The following is a 13,443-nucleotide window of genomic DNA, read 5'->3' as shown; positions in this document are numbered from 1 at the left end:
ACCAGATGTTTGAACCGTTTTAAATTCGAATTTGTTATTGCATATTGGTTCGATTATAGAACGATTGTAAACGTTCAAGAAAATTGATCAAAATAGTTCGTTTGATTCTCATCAATTCTCATCATTCAGCGATAGGTGTTATATAACAATTACTATGGTTGTTGAAATACTGAATATAAATGGGGTTTGCTTGCAAAACCTCTGCAGGCAAAGTCATGGGTAACAGCTAGTACTGTATATTATCTATCTTTTTAGCTGTAAAAATCTTGTTTTAATTGAATTCTAAATAGCAAACAGGTTAGACAGTATGCTTTAAATGGAACATAAAAATTATGTCAAAACATAACTGTTGATTAATTATTAATTCATGGAAAACAACATGAGTAGAATAACAAAAAAAAATAAAATAAAATGAAACTGTTGTTACAAACAGAAGGGTGATGAAGGTTGGTTTAAATAGTGAAAGTTCAAATGTCCAGTTATGAAGACAATTTGCTGGTCACTTTGAGGGATGGGAAATGTATTCAGTATTCTTGCATTTATAACATCATTTATGATCTAAGTTACTAATAAAAATTGATATAGTGATTTGTCTGCTTTGTAATTATCGAGTAGGTGAATTTTTTGAACATTTTTGCTTTTTTCAATAAATGATTATAAATTAGTTATAATCATATAACTAATATAAAATAGTTATAAAATATTACATCTAAGTCACCACAAAACTGTTAAGATTATAAATGATGTCATAAATACCAAATTTCTTCACACACTGTAAAGTGGCTGACAAAATCATTTTTACTATATAACTTTTGAACTTTTACCACATAATTGTGCTGTCATAATTGTTTGTAAAAACACCACATAAACCCACTGTTTTACAAATATATAAATAATCATATTGTTTTTCAAGTAGCCTGTGAAGAAAGATCAGAAGAAAATTATGATTGTTGTTATTCATTTTGTTTCTTTATTCTTTAAAATAAGACTATTTCTCTATAATTTCTTAAATTTTATATATAGCTACTAAATAATCTATTAAATATCTTTTTAGTAAACTGCTAATAATAATAAAGAGAGTAATAATCAAAACATTTTAATCTTAATTATTCGATAAAAATTTGAAATGTTACATTAAATGTTAAAATGTGATAAATTTATAAATTTTTGTAGAATTAATCACTACAGCTCAGTTATATGGTTTAATTTCTAAACTTTAAATTTCTTAATAGTATGTAGAGGCTGAAGATTTGGAAGATTCAATGAAACAAAAGAATCCTGTTCGTTATCATGAAGCTTGGCAACAATTGTGTGTTTCAGAGTAAGTAATTTATTTGAAAATGTTATTTTAAAAAATTTGCTTACATTATATCGAAGAGGATTGGGAAGATAAGTGAACCTCGCAACATAACTACTAATGTGCACCTTCTTAAAAGTCATCATCTTCTATATGACCAGTCAGGTTCCAGGCACTATCATCATCTTATGTCGTAATCTTCTCTTGAAGGACTACCTAAATATTTGAATGGTAATCCTCATTCGAAGGACTACCTCGAGTGGTGGGAAAATGCCCCTATATATAGAATTCATAAATTTCATTGACCAATAATTCTGTAAGTTTTCAAATTACACATGTGTTCTTTATATTTTTAGTTTCAAAATCTAAAAACTAATGATTTTGAAATACTAAGCTTTGATTGGTCAATTTGTATTTAAGATTAAGATGGTTACTTTAAGTGCAAAATGCCATTAAAATTTGGTATTTTATGTTGTGCAATAATTCTAAATAATACCAATTTCATCTAATTTGTGATTGGCATCTCAGTGTAAACCCAAAGAAAGCAAAATATTAGACATGAAATAGTTTCCTAATCTTAAATTTTGAGTTAGTGAAATATAATTGTAAAACTACTTTGATTTATAGAAACACAATGTGTTGGAAAAAAATAAAATTTATGTTAAGCAACTTTGATTTATTGAGTCTACTGTATAAAAGTTACAATTTAGAAAAACACTTTACAAAAGCTCTTAATTATTCTTAGGGTTCTGTTTAAAAATAATTTTAATTAATTAGTTGTTTCTCTTTGTAAAAAGATACTCCTTAAAAAGAATCAGACAAATTTTCAACCTGGATCTTAAAACAGAAGTAATGATAATAAAAATCTGTTTAGAAGAAATCTAATCTGTAGTAAATTATTTTAAGTGGAGTAAAAAAATTAATGTTAATTGGATCAATACTGAAAATATTTTCAAATAGCATAAAATGATAGCTTGATTGACTGTATAGTAAGATAACAAAATAACTCACATTGGCTTAGTCAATGTGAGTTATTTTGTTTGGAGTTCTTTGTTACTTTATTATGTAAAAATTGTCTATAAACATTCTTTTATTTCTATTAATTATAATTTATTTGTTAATTAATTAATTAATATAGATTCAATAACATCTTGTTATTTGAATCTATAATAGTTTGAAAGCAATTAAATTAAACTCATGTTTTATCATGTAGAGTACAGGGTGATAAATGAGAAAGAAATAATGAATTTATTAGTAAAATATTTTTTAAAAATTATAAGAAATGGTTATTTATCATTTACTGAAATAATAGGGTACAGTGGAACCTCGGTTATACGTTTGCTTTAGAATACATCCAATTCCGAATACGTCCTGTTTGGACGAAACAAATTTTGCTCAGTATACAACTTTTGTTCGGTATACGACTTAATTCAATTATACGCGCCATCTATGAACAAGTAGCACTATCAGTGTACNGTTAATGTTTCTAAAATAAATCTAAAAACATTGTTCCCAGTATATCGGTAGCAATGTTATTGTTATGTTAATAAATAAAGAAATAATCTAACATGATTGACTTTCTTAAATGCTTATAGAAACGTTGCAGTTATATATAACTTTTTAATCAAAAACATTCAGTTGCTTTCCGGGCAAAATTATTTATGTTTAAGAAACATATTAGAGAAGTTTTAAAAAAAATTATGTGGCGTTAGCTGCTATGAGATTTTATTTAGAAAATAACGTTTATGTTGTTAGTTATAATTAAAAAAAAAAAAGCTTAATTTAGAGGATAAAGAAGAGATTTTTATTTTAGTAAACTAAAATTTTGTACGAGAAAAAAATTTCATAACTGAAACTTTTTGAGATATGAATCCATCCCTTAATATCTCCCGAACCAATCGACTGATTTTCCTAAAAATTTCTGAAAACATTTTCCCCTAATATATAAACCCCTCTCATCACAGAAATTATTAAGTTTTAAAGTAGATGGAAAAAATCCTGCAACATATACACACAGACACATCCATACATAGGATCATTTTTTAACCGATCTCTAAACTTTTCCTCTGTTATACAACATCCGGGAAAGATAAAATGATTTCAATTAAAGTATGAACAAGTTTCACAAGTTTTAAAGGAAATAAACTATAACAAGCGATCAGTTTATTAATATTTAATTTGTTAAATACAACACACGGCGTTTACTGACGAAGTAAATGTTTAATCATTTTGTATGCAGGATGTAGTAGTGACAAAAAAAATATTGAAATTCGGAACATTTTCTGCTAGAAAACTAAAGTAAAATAACGTGTAATAAAATAAAATAAAATAATACATCGAATCCAGACATTCGAAAAACCCCCAGGAAGTTTTTGGAGAGTCGTCTGTCCCAGATATGTCGAGCCCCATCTTTTACCATCCGATCCTCCCATTGTGATCCTGGCGAACCCACGATGGGCTTGTAAAGTAAAAAAGTCTTCTTAGTGCCCACAGAGCGGAAAGAGTAAAAATAAATAAATAAATAAATAAAATAAATCGTAGATAAAATTAATAAAATAAATAACTACAGAAATAAAGTAAAAAATAAAAATAAACAAATAAATGTCTGTTAAAATTAACTTTCTTAAAAGGACTGCCATGTGGTAGACAAGCTGTCTGTGTCTCTATGGTTGATGCAACCGGATTTTTTGCATGCTTTAAAAATCTCCAATTTTTCCAGATATCTCATAGTGTGCATATTAGATGTGGATCTGATGATGGTTGCCGTCTCCCATTGTACTTGTGTGTCCTGATGTTGCGAGTAAGCTGCCAGTGTCGTATTATCAAGATTTTTATCAATTGTGTATATATGTTCTTTGAGATGTTGTAAATTATGCATAGTGGCACCCATGTAGACCAGTTTTGATTTGAAACATTGGACAATTAATTTGTAATAAAAAATTATTAAAAAATATCACAAACAAACAACTAAAATAACAATTAATAGTAAAACATCAACAGCACACCACGATATATAAAACTAACCTCCAAAAAACCAAAAACAGTGCGTTTCCTCCAATAAAAAATTGTCACAAATGTTTTCAAACATAAAGTTCTTCCTCAGGTGAAAAACGGACCAACATTTGAAGAAAAATTCGATGGAACACTTTCTGAAAGAGCTCTGTAAAAAATGATTCAAAAGAAACCTCATGCAGGTGACAACATCGTTGCGCATGCGCCTTCCTCAAAAGTAGCAATTTCTTTAACATCTGTCGTAAATAAATGCTTGCCACGCTGTGGATAATGATAACTCCTCCTTACTGTTAATACACTTATTATCTTGGGCAGTTTTGTATATATAAATTGCCTCCATCCATCTCAAATGCTCCATATGCTGCGTGGTGCAGATGATCTTGGCCTTGTCAAATATTGGCTGGAAATCCGGATCTGTGGCGTAACATGCCAAAGTGGTTGTAATTCTCTTGTGGAGTATGTCTGCCACAGATGTGTTGTTTCTTTAATCAAAGTTTTTTCGATAAAATCCAGTACTGTGACATGCATTCCAGTAGGCTGTCAGATACATCTTTTTGTTTATTTCCTTTTTACATGTTATCTAATATTTTATTATTCTCTTCCAAAGAAAACTGCTTTTGTTTTTTGTTTTTCTCCATTTTTTTTTCTTTTCTTTTGTAAACTAAAAAGGAAATAAACTGTAGAGTAATAACATCAAAACAAAACCATAACTAAGGATTAAAATTAGTGTTGCCAGTTGAACTAGACATTAAAATTAATGTTGCTAGACTGACATAATATTCATCATTTATTAAAATGAATGATTTATGCATTTATAGATTTTGTTATAATGAAACTATTCTTTTGTGATGGACAGAATTTTTTATTATGTTAAACTGAAATTTTCATTATAATGGTATTTGTTAAATTGAAACATTTTTGCATTGAATTGAACAGGAAATTGGTGGGGGATTCAAGATATATTCATTATACTAAAAATTTCTTTAAACTGGCATTCATTATACAAATATTTCACTGTATAAGTTTTACATATTGAAATATAAAGTATGAATATTGTGAAATTAATAATGTTATGATGGAATATTTTATTTAGGAGTGTGCTTGGGACTTCAATGTGCTGTAATTGAATTTGCCCGAAATGTTCTAGACTGGAAAGAAGCTAATTCTACAGAATCTGATAGTGAAACAGTTAAACCTGTGGTATGTATTATCTCCATTATTTAATTTTAAAAATTAATAAATGCATTAATATTTTAATACTTGCAGGTAATAGATATGCCAGAACATAACCCTGGAAAAATGGGTGGCACTATGAGATTGGGTAAACGACAAACTTTATTTAAAAATAAAGATTGTATTTTAAGTAAGTTTTTTTTTATTAATTGTTTTTAAAACTTAATAAACAAAAGTATTTTGCTTTTTATATTTTAACTGTTTTATTATATGTAAATCCATCAAAATTTCTGAACTTTTACAATTTCTTAAATATTTCATTTTTACAAATTTGATAAAATTTTCATGAATTTTTATTAAATTTTTATTTAATATTATACCAAATAACAATAAAACAGTATCAAATATTTTTGTTAAACATTTGCTCTTTAATTAGAAATAACTAATGAGAAATTAATCTGATTTTTATTTTTGAGTTATGGTTATTGTTTAAATTATGATTCATTTGTGTCATTATATCTACTTTGTGTTTTGACTGTTAATTTAAGAATAAAATATAAACTGTCTGGAATGAAAAGTCTCATTTTTTCCCCTTAATTAACTGTAAATGTTTTAAAAATTTTTAGTTTGATTGATTTTGAAAACAATAAAATACAGCTTAAAAATTTTACTGATTGAAATCATTTTCAGATTTTAATGATAATTTATTTTAATGAATAAACACTCATTTTATCTATTTTGCTTTCAAGTATATTAACATGTAAATAGTTTATTTAAATTACTAATATTAGGCTTATTATTTGTATTAAAGAATTATGATGCTAATATATGATGCTTATATACATAAAGAATTATGATAATTATGATGCTTATATACATTTTCAAATTTCTGATTGTAAACAATTTAAATGAAAAAATATTTGATTATAGACCTATTTTCTCATCAGTTATATAAAATTATACTTATTTAATTAATTGCATGTTTTTTAAAAGTAGGTTTGTTATTAAAGATGCAAATATATAATTGAGAAAAGTAGAAATACAGCAGAGTGTCATTTATCCGAATCAATTGGGGACTGAGGTTGTTCGGATAACTTATTTTAAGAATAACCGATTATGTACGAAAAAATATCTCATGTTGAAATTTTTCTCCGTTGTGTGTCACTTCGCGTTGAATTTTCGTCAATGTTAAGCCTAATGTAAACTTTTTAAAATAATAATCGTGGCTATTGTATCATTAAAAATTATTTCTTTATTTTTTATAAACAAAATAAATATATTGAAAAATATAAAAACAAAAAAAAATTATACTTTAGAAGTTAATCTAGTATAAAAAATGTTTGATTCAGCACAACACAGTCCTCAGAAAAACACCACACAAAAGTGCCAGGGCTGCCAGCTAAAACACACATCAACAAAAAAATATTGGAGTAGCCCAAGATATAGCCAAAGATTGCAGCGCCACAGCACTAGTGAAAATTTAAATTTGCCAACTGGAATTCTTTCGGATAACCGACTTTCGGAAAAACGACGCTCTACTGTATTATACAAATACATATTTACAAATTTTATACAAATACATATGATACAAATAAATATTTTATGAATTTGTGATAGAAAAAGAAAATATAGAAAATTATGCATGCATTTTTAAATAGTATTCAGTTTTTTATATTTATTTATATTCCTGATAATCTATATATGTATAAAAATGAATGTGTGTGTGTCTGTCTGTCTGTCCTTCATGCATTATCACACCGTTTATCCGATTGCTGTGAAACTTTGGGAAGTTGTTTAATATACTCCCATGAAGGTTTCTGGCATAGTATGATTGCCATGAAACTTTGGAAAGTTTTTTAATACACTCCCGCAAAGTACATTTATCCTATGATAGATGGCGCACGTGTATACGAGCACTCTGTGTTCTCTGTGTTCGATCGATTTCAAATTGTGAAGACCATTTCTCCCCTCCAAAAAGTATCTCTATATATGCATTTGTTATTTATGATATTTGTAATAATTTTTGTTTAATATTATTTTAACCTTTTTTTATTTTTTGCTAATTATGAATTCACTCGAACTTTGTTAAAACCTTAACTGTATCCCGAACAACAACCGAAGTTTAGGAGGAAATTCGCCTATTTTACCGATCTAGGGATCCCTCCTTTTCCAAATAATAATATCAACTCAAAATAATTTAAAAAGACAAATTACAATAAAACGGTTTATTATCCAACTATCAGAAATTTCACAACAAGCCAAGGAAGAGAGGAAGGAGCAATTAAATAATCAAAATTATAAAGGATTTTAAAAAATATATCAAAATGGGGAATATTGTACTTCTAACAATCTCTGCGAGTATGTGGGCTAAATTTAAAGAATCCATGCTTCTCACATGTACAACTGTATGTGGCCAGCTCACGCGTCGGAAAACTTTCTAATTTATCTTTAAAGGAGGAATCTAAAAATTTTTAAAGGGAAAGGAGGAGGAAGAGCCACCAGAGTTGTTTCAGGGTTTGGCTTCCTGCTGAAACAAGGTTGAAGAGAATTGATGAAGATAGGACTTACACTAGCAGGAATTTAAAGAACTAGAGGAGAGACATTTACAGCAAGAAAAAGAACTCAAAGAAAAGAGACTACATATGATGGATACTCTCCTGGAAGTTCTTAAAAATGTTTCAGAAAAATAAGTTTCAATTACCATCATAAAAAGGAAAAAATTTTTCTGACCCACTTCTTATGATATGACAATAAAGTTATCAATTCATGGTGATCAAAACCTTATAATCTGTTTGTCCTAACTTTTCTTTTGCAAACTGGAAGTCATGTTCAATTCAAAAATTGTCCCCCAAAAGGAGTTAGATAGAAGGCTGGCATGACACTTTGCTAACGGAAAAATATGATGTACAGTGGCAAGACACTACTAATTTGAGGTGGAGAGCCTATATTTTAAATTAAAAAATTAAAAATATGATTAAAAATTGCAGCCTGGAATTGTGACGATGTGACAATAAAAAATTGCTCATATTTTGTATGTTGATTTTCTGATTTCACCAAATTTCACACAGAATTTTATTGCACAACATTGTTTTGAATGCCATTGTTCCATTTATGTAGTGAAATATTTGTACACACACTAGAGTAAATTCACTATAACTTTGGACTATTATCAAAGCTAAGCAGCTTTTCATACATTTATTATTATAATGTATAATAATAATTTTTTAAGAGTAATTAATTAAAAGTTTAACATATTATGCCTACTCTGTACTATATTTTCTCATGAATTACTTATTAGTGTTCAGCAGTCCATAGTTTTTACAATGGTCCAAAGTTAAGGTAAACTTTGCTATAGAATGAAACACTAACAAGTTACAGCTTGCACTGAATGTCAAGTAGAAGTGCTTTTTTCAGATAGTGTTGGTTTCATGGTTACATGTTGCCACTTCATGCACTATGTCTCATTACTTTTCTGACCTATCTAGCATATTTATGTAGTTATGTAAATGTTTTTATAGATATATAATAGAATTTTAATGAATTTAAATCATATAATTATATTTAGTGTTATTAATAACTTTTATCAGGAAAACTTTATGGTAATCAAGATTATATAGAAGAACGTCATCGACATCGTTATGAAGTAAATCCAAATTTTGTTGCTGATTTTGAAAATGCTGGTATGTTGTTTGTGGGACAGGATATCAGTGGCCAAAGAATGGAAATTATGGAATTACAAGGTATTAAGAAACAAGGTGTAGTTTGTATGTAATTATTTTTATTCAAAGGCTTTTCTGTGGACAGTTACAAAAACTTTGATTTTTTTTTGTAATCTAAAACGGAAACTGTAAGGCTTGCTCCTATGTTGTTATATAGTAGGTTACATCAGACTTAAGCAGTTGCCCTGGACAAACTGCAACATAAAAATTTCTCTGACACTGCTTTGTAAAAGATAAGTGTCATGTGAGTTTTTGATGAGAATGACAAATACTCATTTACAATCAACTGAACTTTTATTAAGTTCAAAAATAACAAGAGAATTTTCAATCATTACAAGATCATTGTTGAACATGTAAGAAAGTATCATCCTAATCTTGCCTGAAGGATTAAGTGTATTTTTAAACTTGGTTGCTGGACTGTATGACCTTGATATCATTTCTCTTTTCAACTGGTGATAGCACACATTGGAAGGGACTAGAGCCATTCTTTGAAGTTTAATGATTTCTTTAAGGATTCTTCAAATGTCTTTGCTTTCTTTCTCTCTCTATTTTCTTTTTCATTTGACTGATGATCCTCAATTCATTTTTGCTCCAACTCACTAAGTGCAACACTCTCAAGGTGAGTGAATGAGTCTGTTGTCTTTATGTCTTTCATTCTGTTCTTTTCCTCCAATCTCATGGTTCTTTTCAAAGTATTAACCAATCAAGGTTGAAGTTTTACTCAACTGGTCCTTCTAGACTAACAAAACAATTTTACTGTTTTTACCATTTTTGGGTAAAAGGATAGCATATGACACAGCCAGCTATTGTCTAGGTTGATCACTGAAATGAGTGGAAAAAACTTCTGCAAAGGGAGTTAGGCCTAAGTGAATTTGGTTCTTTGTTCCAACTAACCAAGTTTATTAAATGTAATAAATTAATTACTTAATTTATAGCATATTTTTGTCTACCATGAACAAATTTCTAAAATATAAAAAAGTCAAAATTTCCTGTTATAAATGGTTCAATCTTTATTTAGAAAAATTAAGAAATCATTTGAGAAAACAATGGAACAAATGGAAAAGATTAGGCAATCGTAGAGATCTATACTTACACCAAATCATCCAAAAACAGTTCTATCAGGAATGCAATCTTTCATTTCATATTTATTTTAACAATGTAGTTTCATCATTTGCATATGACCCCTGTACTTTTTGGAGTTTTATCCCTAATTTTTCTAAAAGAACTTCCTCCAAATCTACAGCTATTCCAGATGAATCTGTTTAAGATATATAATGATTTTAAACACAGTTTTCCCATTTACAGACCACTGCCAATTTCAATCCTCTTTTCTTCCATATTTTTAGATATCATTATTCTTTTCTTTTTCTGAAGTTATTAAAGCTATTGATTTCCTAAATATTACTACAAAAAACTTTTAACATATAAACATTAAATTATATACGTATGTCTTATATACGTATGTATAATTTAACGCTTATATGTTAAAAGTTTTTCGTAACAAATGATTAGCGTGCTGTCTATCACTATATTCTAAATATTACTACTTTTAGTCCAGATCATATCCCAGCAGTCTTTTATAAAAAACTAAAAGCCTCTTCTGCTGTTGTTTTTTTCAGAGTTTTCTCAAGAATAACTCAGTCCAGCTTCATTCCTTAACAGTGACTCATCTCTTCCTCTCTTCCATTAATGCTACATCAAAAAAAGATAAAAAAATCATTTTGTCCAATTACCATTTTTTCAGCCATGTTAAAAAGTTTGAAATTTGCATTTACTGTAATATATATGATTCAATTTCCTCAAAACTTCTCCCAATTCAATACTGGCATCCATTATCACTCTACCATGACTAATCTATTAGAAACTATTCATTTAATACTAAAAAATTTGAACATAAATGCTGTTTTTGTTATTTACATAAATATCTCTCAGGCTTTCAATTCCATTCTTCCCAATATACTATTAAGAGAACAATTTGATTTAGATCCTGTATTTCATTCTTGGTTAAAAAATTACTTTCTTGCATGCTCTAATAAAATTAAAATAGGTGAGTTTGAATTCCTTGATTCCCATCTGATTGTGGCATCCAACAAGAATTAATTCTAAACAGCCTCTTTTCCTCAGTTTATATAAATAACATTTCCAGCCATCTTAATTCACATGTTATAACCTATGCTGATGACATTAAACTAATAAATTATGACCCTGTTTCTCTATAATCAGATTTAAACATACTATCCAAATTATTTGAAATGGCCAGGTTAAGAATTAATACCCAAAAAACAGTCACAATGTGCTTTTTGTTAACCAGAAATTTATCCCTCCTGTCCTTCATTATTCATACCAAATGTATAAATTATGTCAACTCTGTAAACGATCTAGGTGTTGTTTTTTATAGTAAACTTAGTTTCAAAACTTATGTTGAAAGAATAGTTAAATCCCTTGCCATTGTTGTGGAATCCTATGGAGATTTTGCCATTTGATATCTTCTAAAATTGTTTTACTATCCATTTTCTTCACTAATTTTCAGTTGCTTATTGATTATTGTATACCATTCTGGTCGATGGCAGCCCCCTTTCAGTTAGAGAAAATCACAAAAGAACTAAATAAAATATACCTAACCTTAAATAAATTCTGTAATTTATTTTTTACTAGCCACCCTAATGTTGCTAGGTCCAGATTGGGTTTTCCTTTATTTACTAATTGTGTAAAATATTTTGATCAGTTATATCAATTGATATTACAATGAATACGTAATGTTTGAATGGATTAGATTAAGTGTTCCCTCATGCAATTTTCATAATTTTTCAAATATTCATACACCCTAAAAAAGGGTATTTTAGATTATCTCTATCTCAAAGATCTTTTTTTATTCCAAACACTTATTACTTACACACTGATTATTGTTGTTTCAGAAAAGCATGTAAATGAATATTATATAATTATTAACTTTTTTTATTGTACTTTTTTTATGTTACTTTTTTATATTTTGTACTTTTTAATTTTTTTTAATTGTATTTTAATTAATTTTTTTTCAATCATTGTTTTTATCTGTTTTTACGTATTTTATTTGGGGTTTAAATGTTAATTACAGGCAAGAAATCTATTGTTACAAGACTTTTCTTAATGTGATTGAAATAAATAATATTGTTAATAAAGATTATTCTCAAATTTGAATCCTCATAAAAGTAATGATATATTGTGTTGCATGTATATTGTTTATAAGATTTTTATAGCTTTAAATTGATAAAATGGATTCAAATGCAACTATTTTTAAAAGTTTTATTTAAATTTATTTGTATTAAATAAAAAATCCTGTTAATAATAAAATATTTTAAAATTTAACTTCTACATCTATGCCATTTTTATCGTTAGGTCATCAATATTTTGTCGGTGTTCAGTATCATCCAGAATATGTTTCACGTCCTCTGAAACCATCTCCTCCATATTTGGGACTTATTTTGGCTTCATGTGGTAAGCTGAATTCTTATCTATCTCGTGATTTTCGACTCTCACCACGATATGGCAGTGAAGTGGAAAGTTCAGATGATGAAATTGCAGTTGTGTTGACACCATGTGACATGGGTGATTCTCAAAGTAGTGTTACGATTTTAAGCCCAAATACAGATGGAGGATCTTCATAAATTTTATTTTGTGACTTATTAAAGTTCTGAGGAATATTTACTTTTTTATTTGTTAGTCATAATTTAAAAAGAAAAGACTGGTTTTAAAGGTAAAATAAATAATATATAGTTTTAATTATACTTATCTTCAAACATTTTATAAACAATACTTTAAAACTATTTACAGTATTTATTTATATAAATCAATAATCTAAAATCATGTCATAAGAAATTAAATGAGGATAATTTGCTAAAAAATTTTTTATTTACCTATTAATCATTGAAACTAATTCATAAAAGTGGGTTCAATTATAGTAATAGTGTTGAATTTTTTGGGTTGCAAAATAATTTTTTTAAATTAGACATTGCTCTTGAAGATTTGTGAAGAAAAATTGTCTTGTTTGATTTGGAAATAGGTAACAGTGTGGTTATAGAATATGTATTGCATAAACATATCTTAATATCTGTTTTGGACAATCTGTTTTTGAACACACACTATTATCAGACACATTCTAAAATCACAGAAAGTATGAATAAATAATTTTGTATTGGAATGAAGAATGTGCTATATTTTAGATATGACTGTTACAAGAAATTATATTTTTTTTAAATAGAAATT

General features: G+C 27.7%; 1 protein-coding gene across 1 annotated transcript in view; it reads left to right on the top strand.

Annotated features, from left to right (window-relative positions):
- LOC111637499 (CTP synthase 1-like) overlaps nt 1–12,928 on the top strand; it is a 36,888-nt gene extending 23,960 nt beyond the window's left edge. The window contains exons 9-13 of the mRNA XM_023383005.1: nt 1,233–1,321; nt 5,395–5,509; nt 5,576–5,672; nt 9,070–9,222; nt 12,577–12,928. Of these exons, the coding sequence (XP_023238773.1) occupies nt 1,233–1,321; nt 5,395–5,509; nt 5,576–5,672; nt 9,070–9,222; nt 12,577–12,845 (723 nt within the window). The 3' untranslated portion in view covers nt 12,846–12,928. The remainder of the gene's footprint in view (nt 1–1,232; nt 1,322–5,394; nt 5,510–5,575; nt 5,673–9,069; nt 9,223–12,576) is intronic.
- The last annotated feature ends 515 nt before the right edge of the window (nt 12,929–13,443 follow it).

The sequence above is a fragment of the Centruroides sculpturatus genome, unplaced genomic scaffold (genome assembly GCF_000671375.1).
Source record: "Centruroides sculpturatus isolate CEXI.00-Female unplaced genomic scaffold, Cexi_2.0 scaffold1010, whole genome shotgun sequence".
Lineage (NCBI taxonomy): Eukaryota > Metazoa > Arthropoda > Arachnida > Scorpiones > Buthidae > Centruroides > Centruroides sculpturatus.
This window is presented reverse-complemented; position numbering and strand designations above follow the sequence as displayed.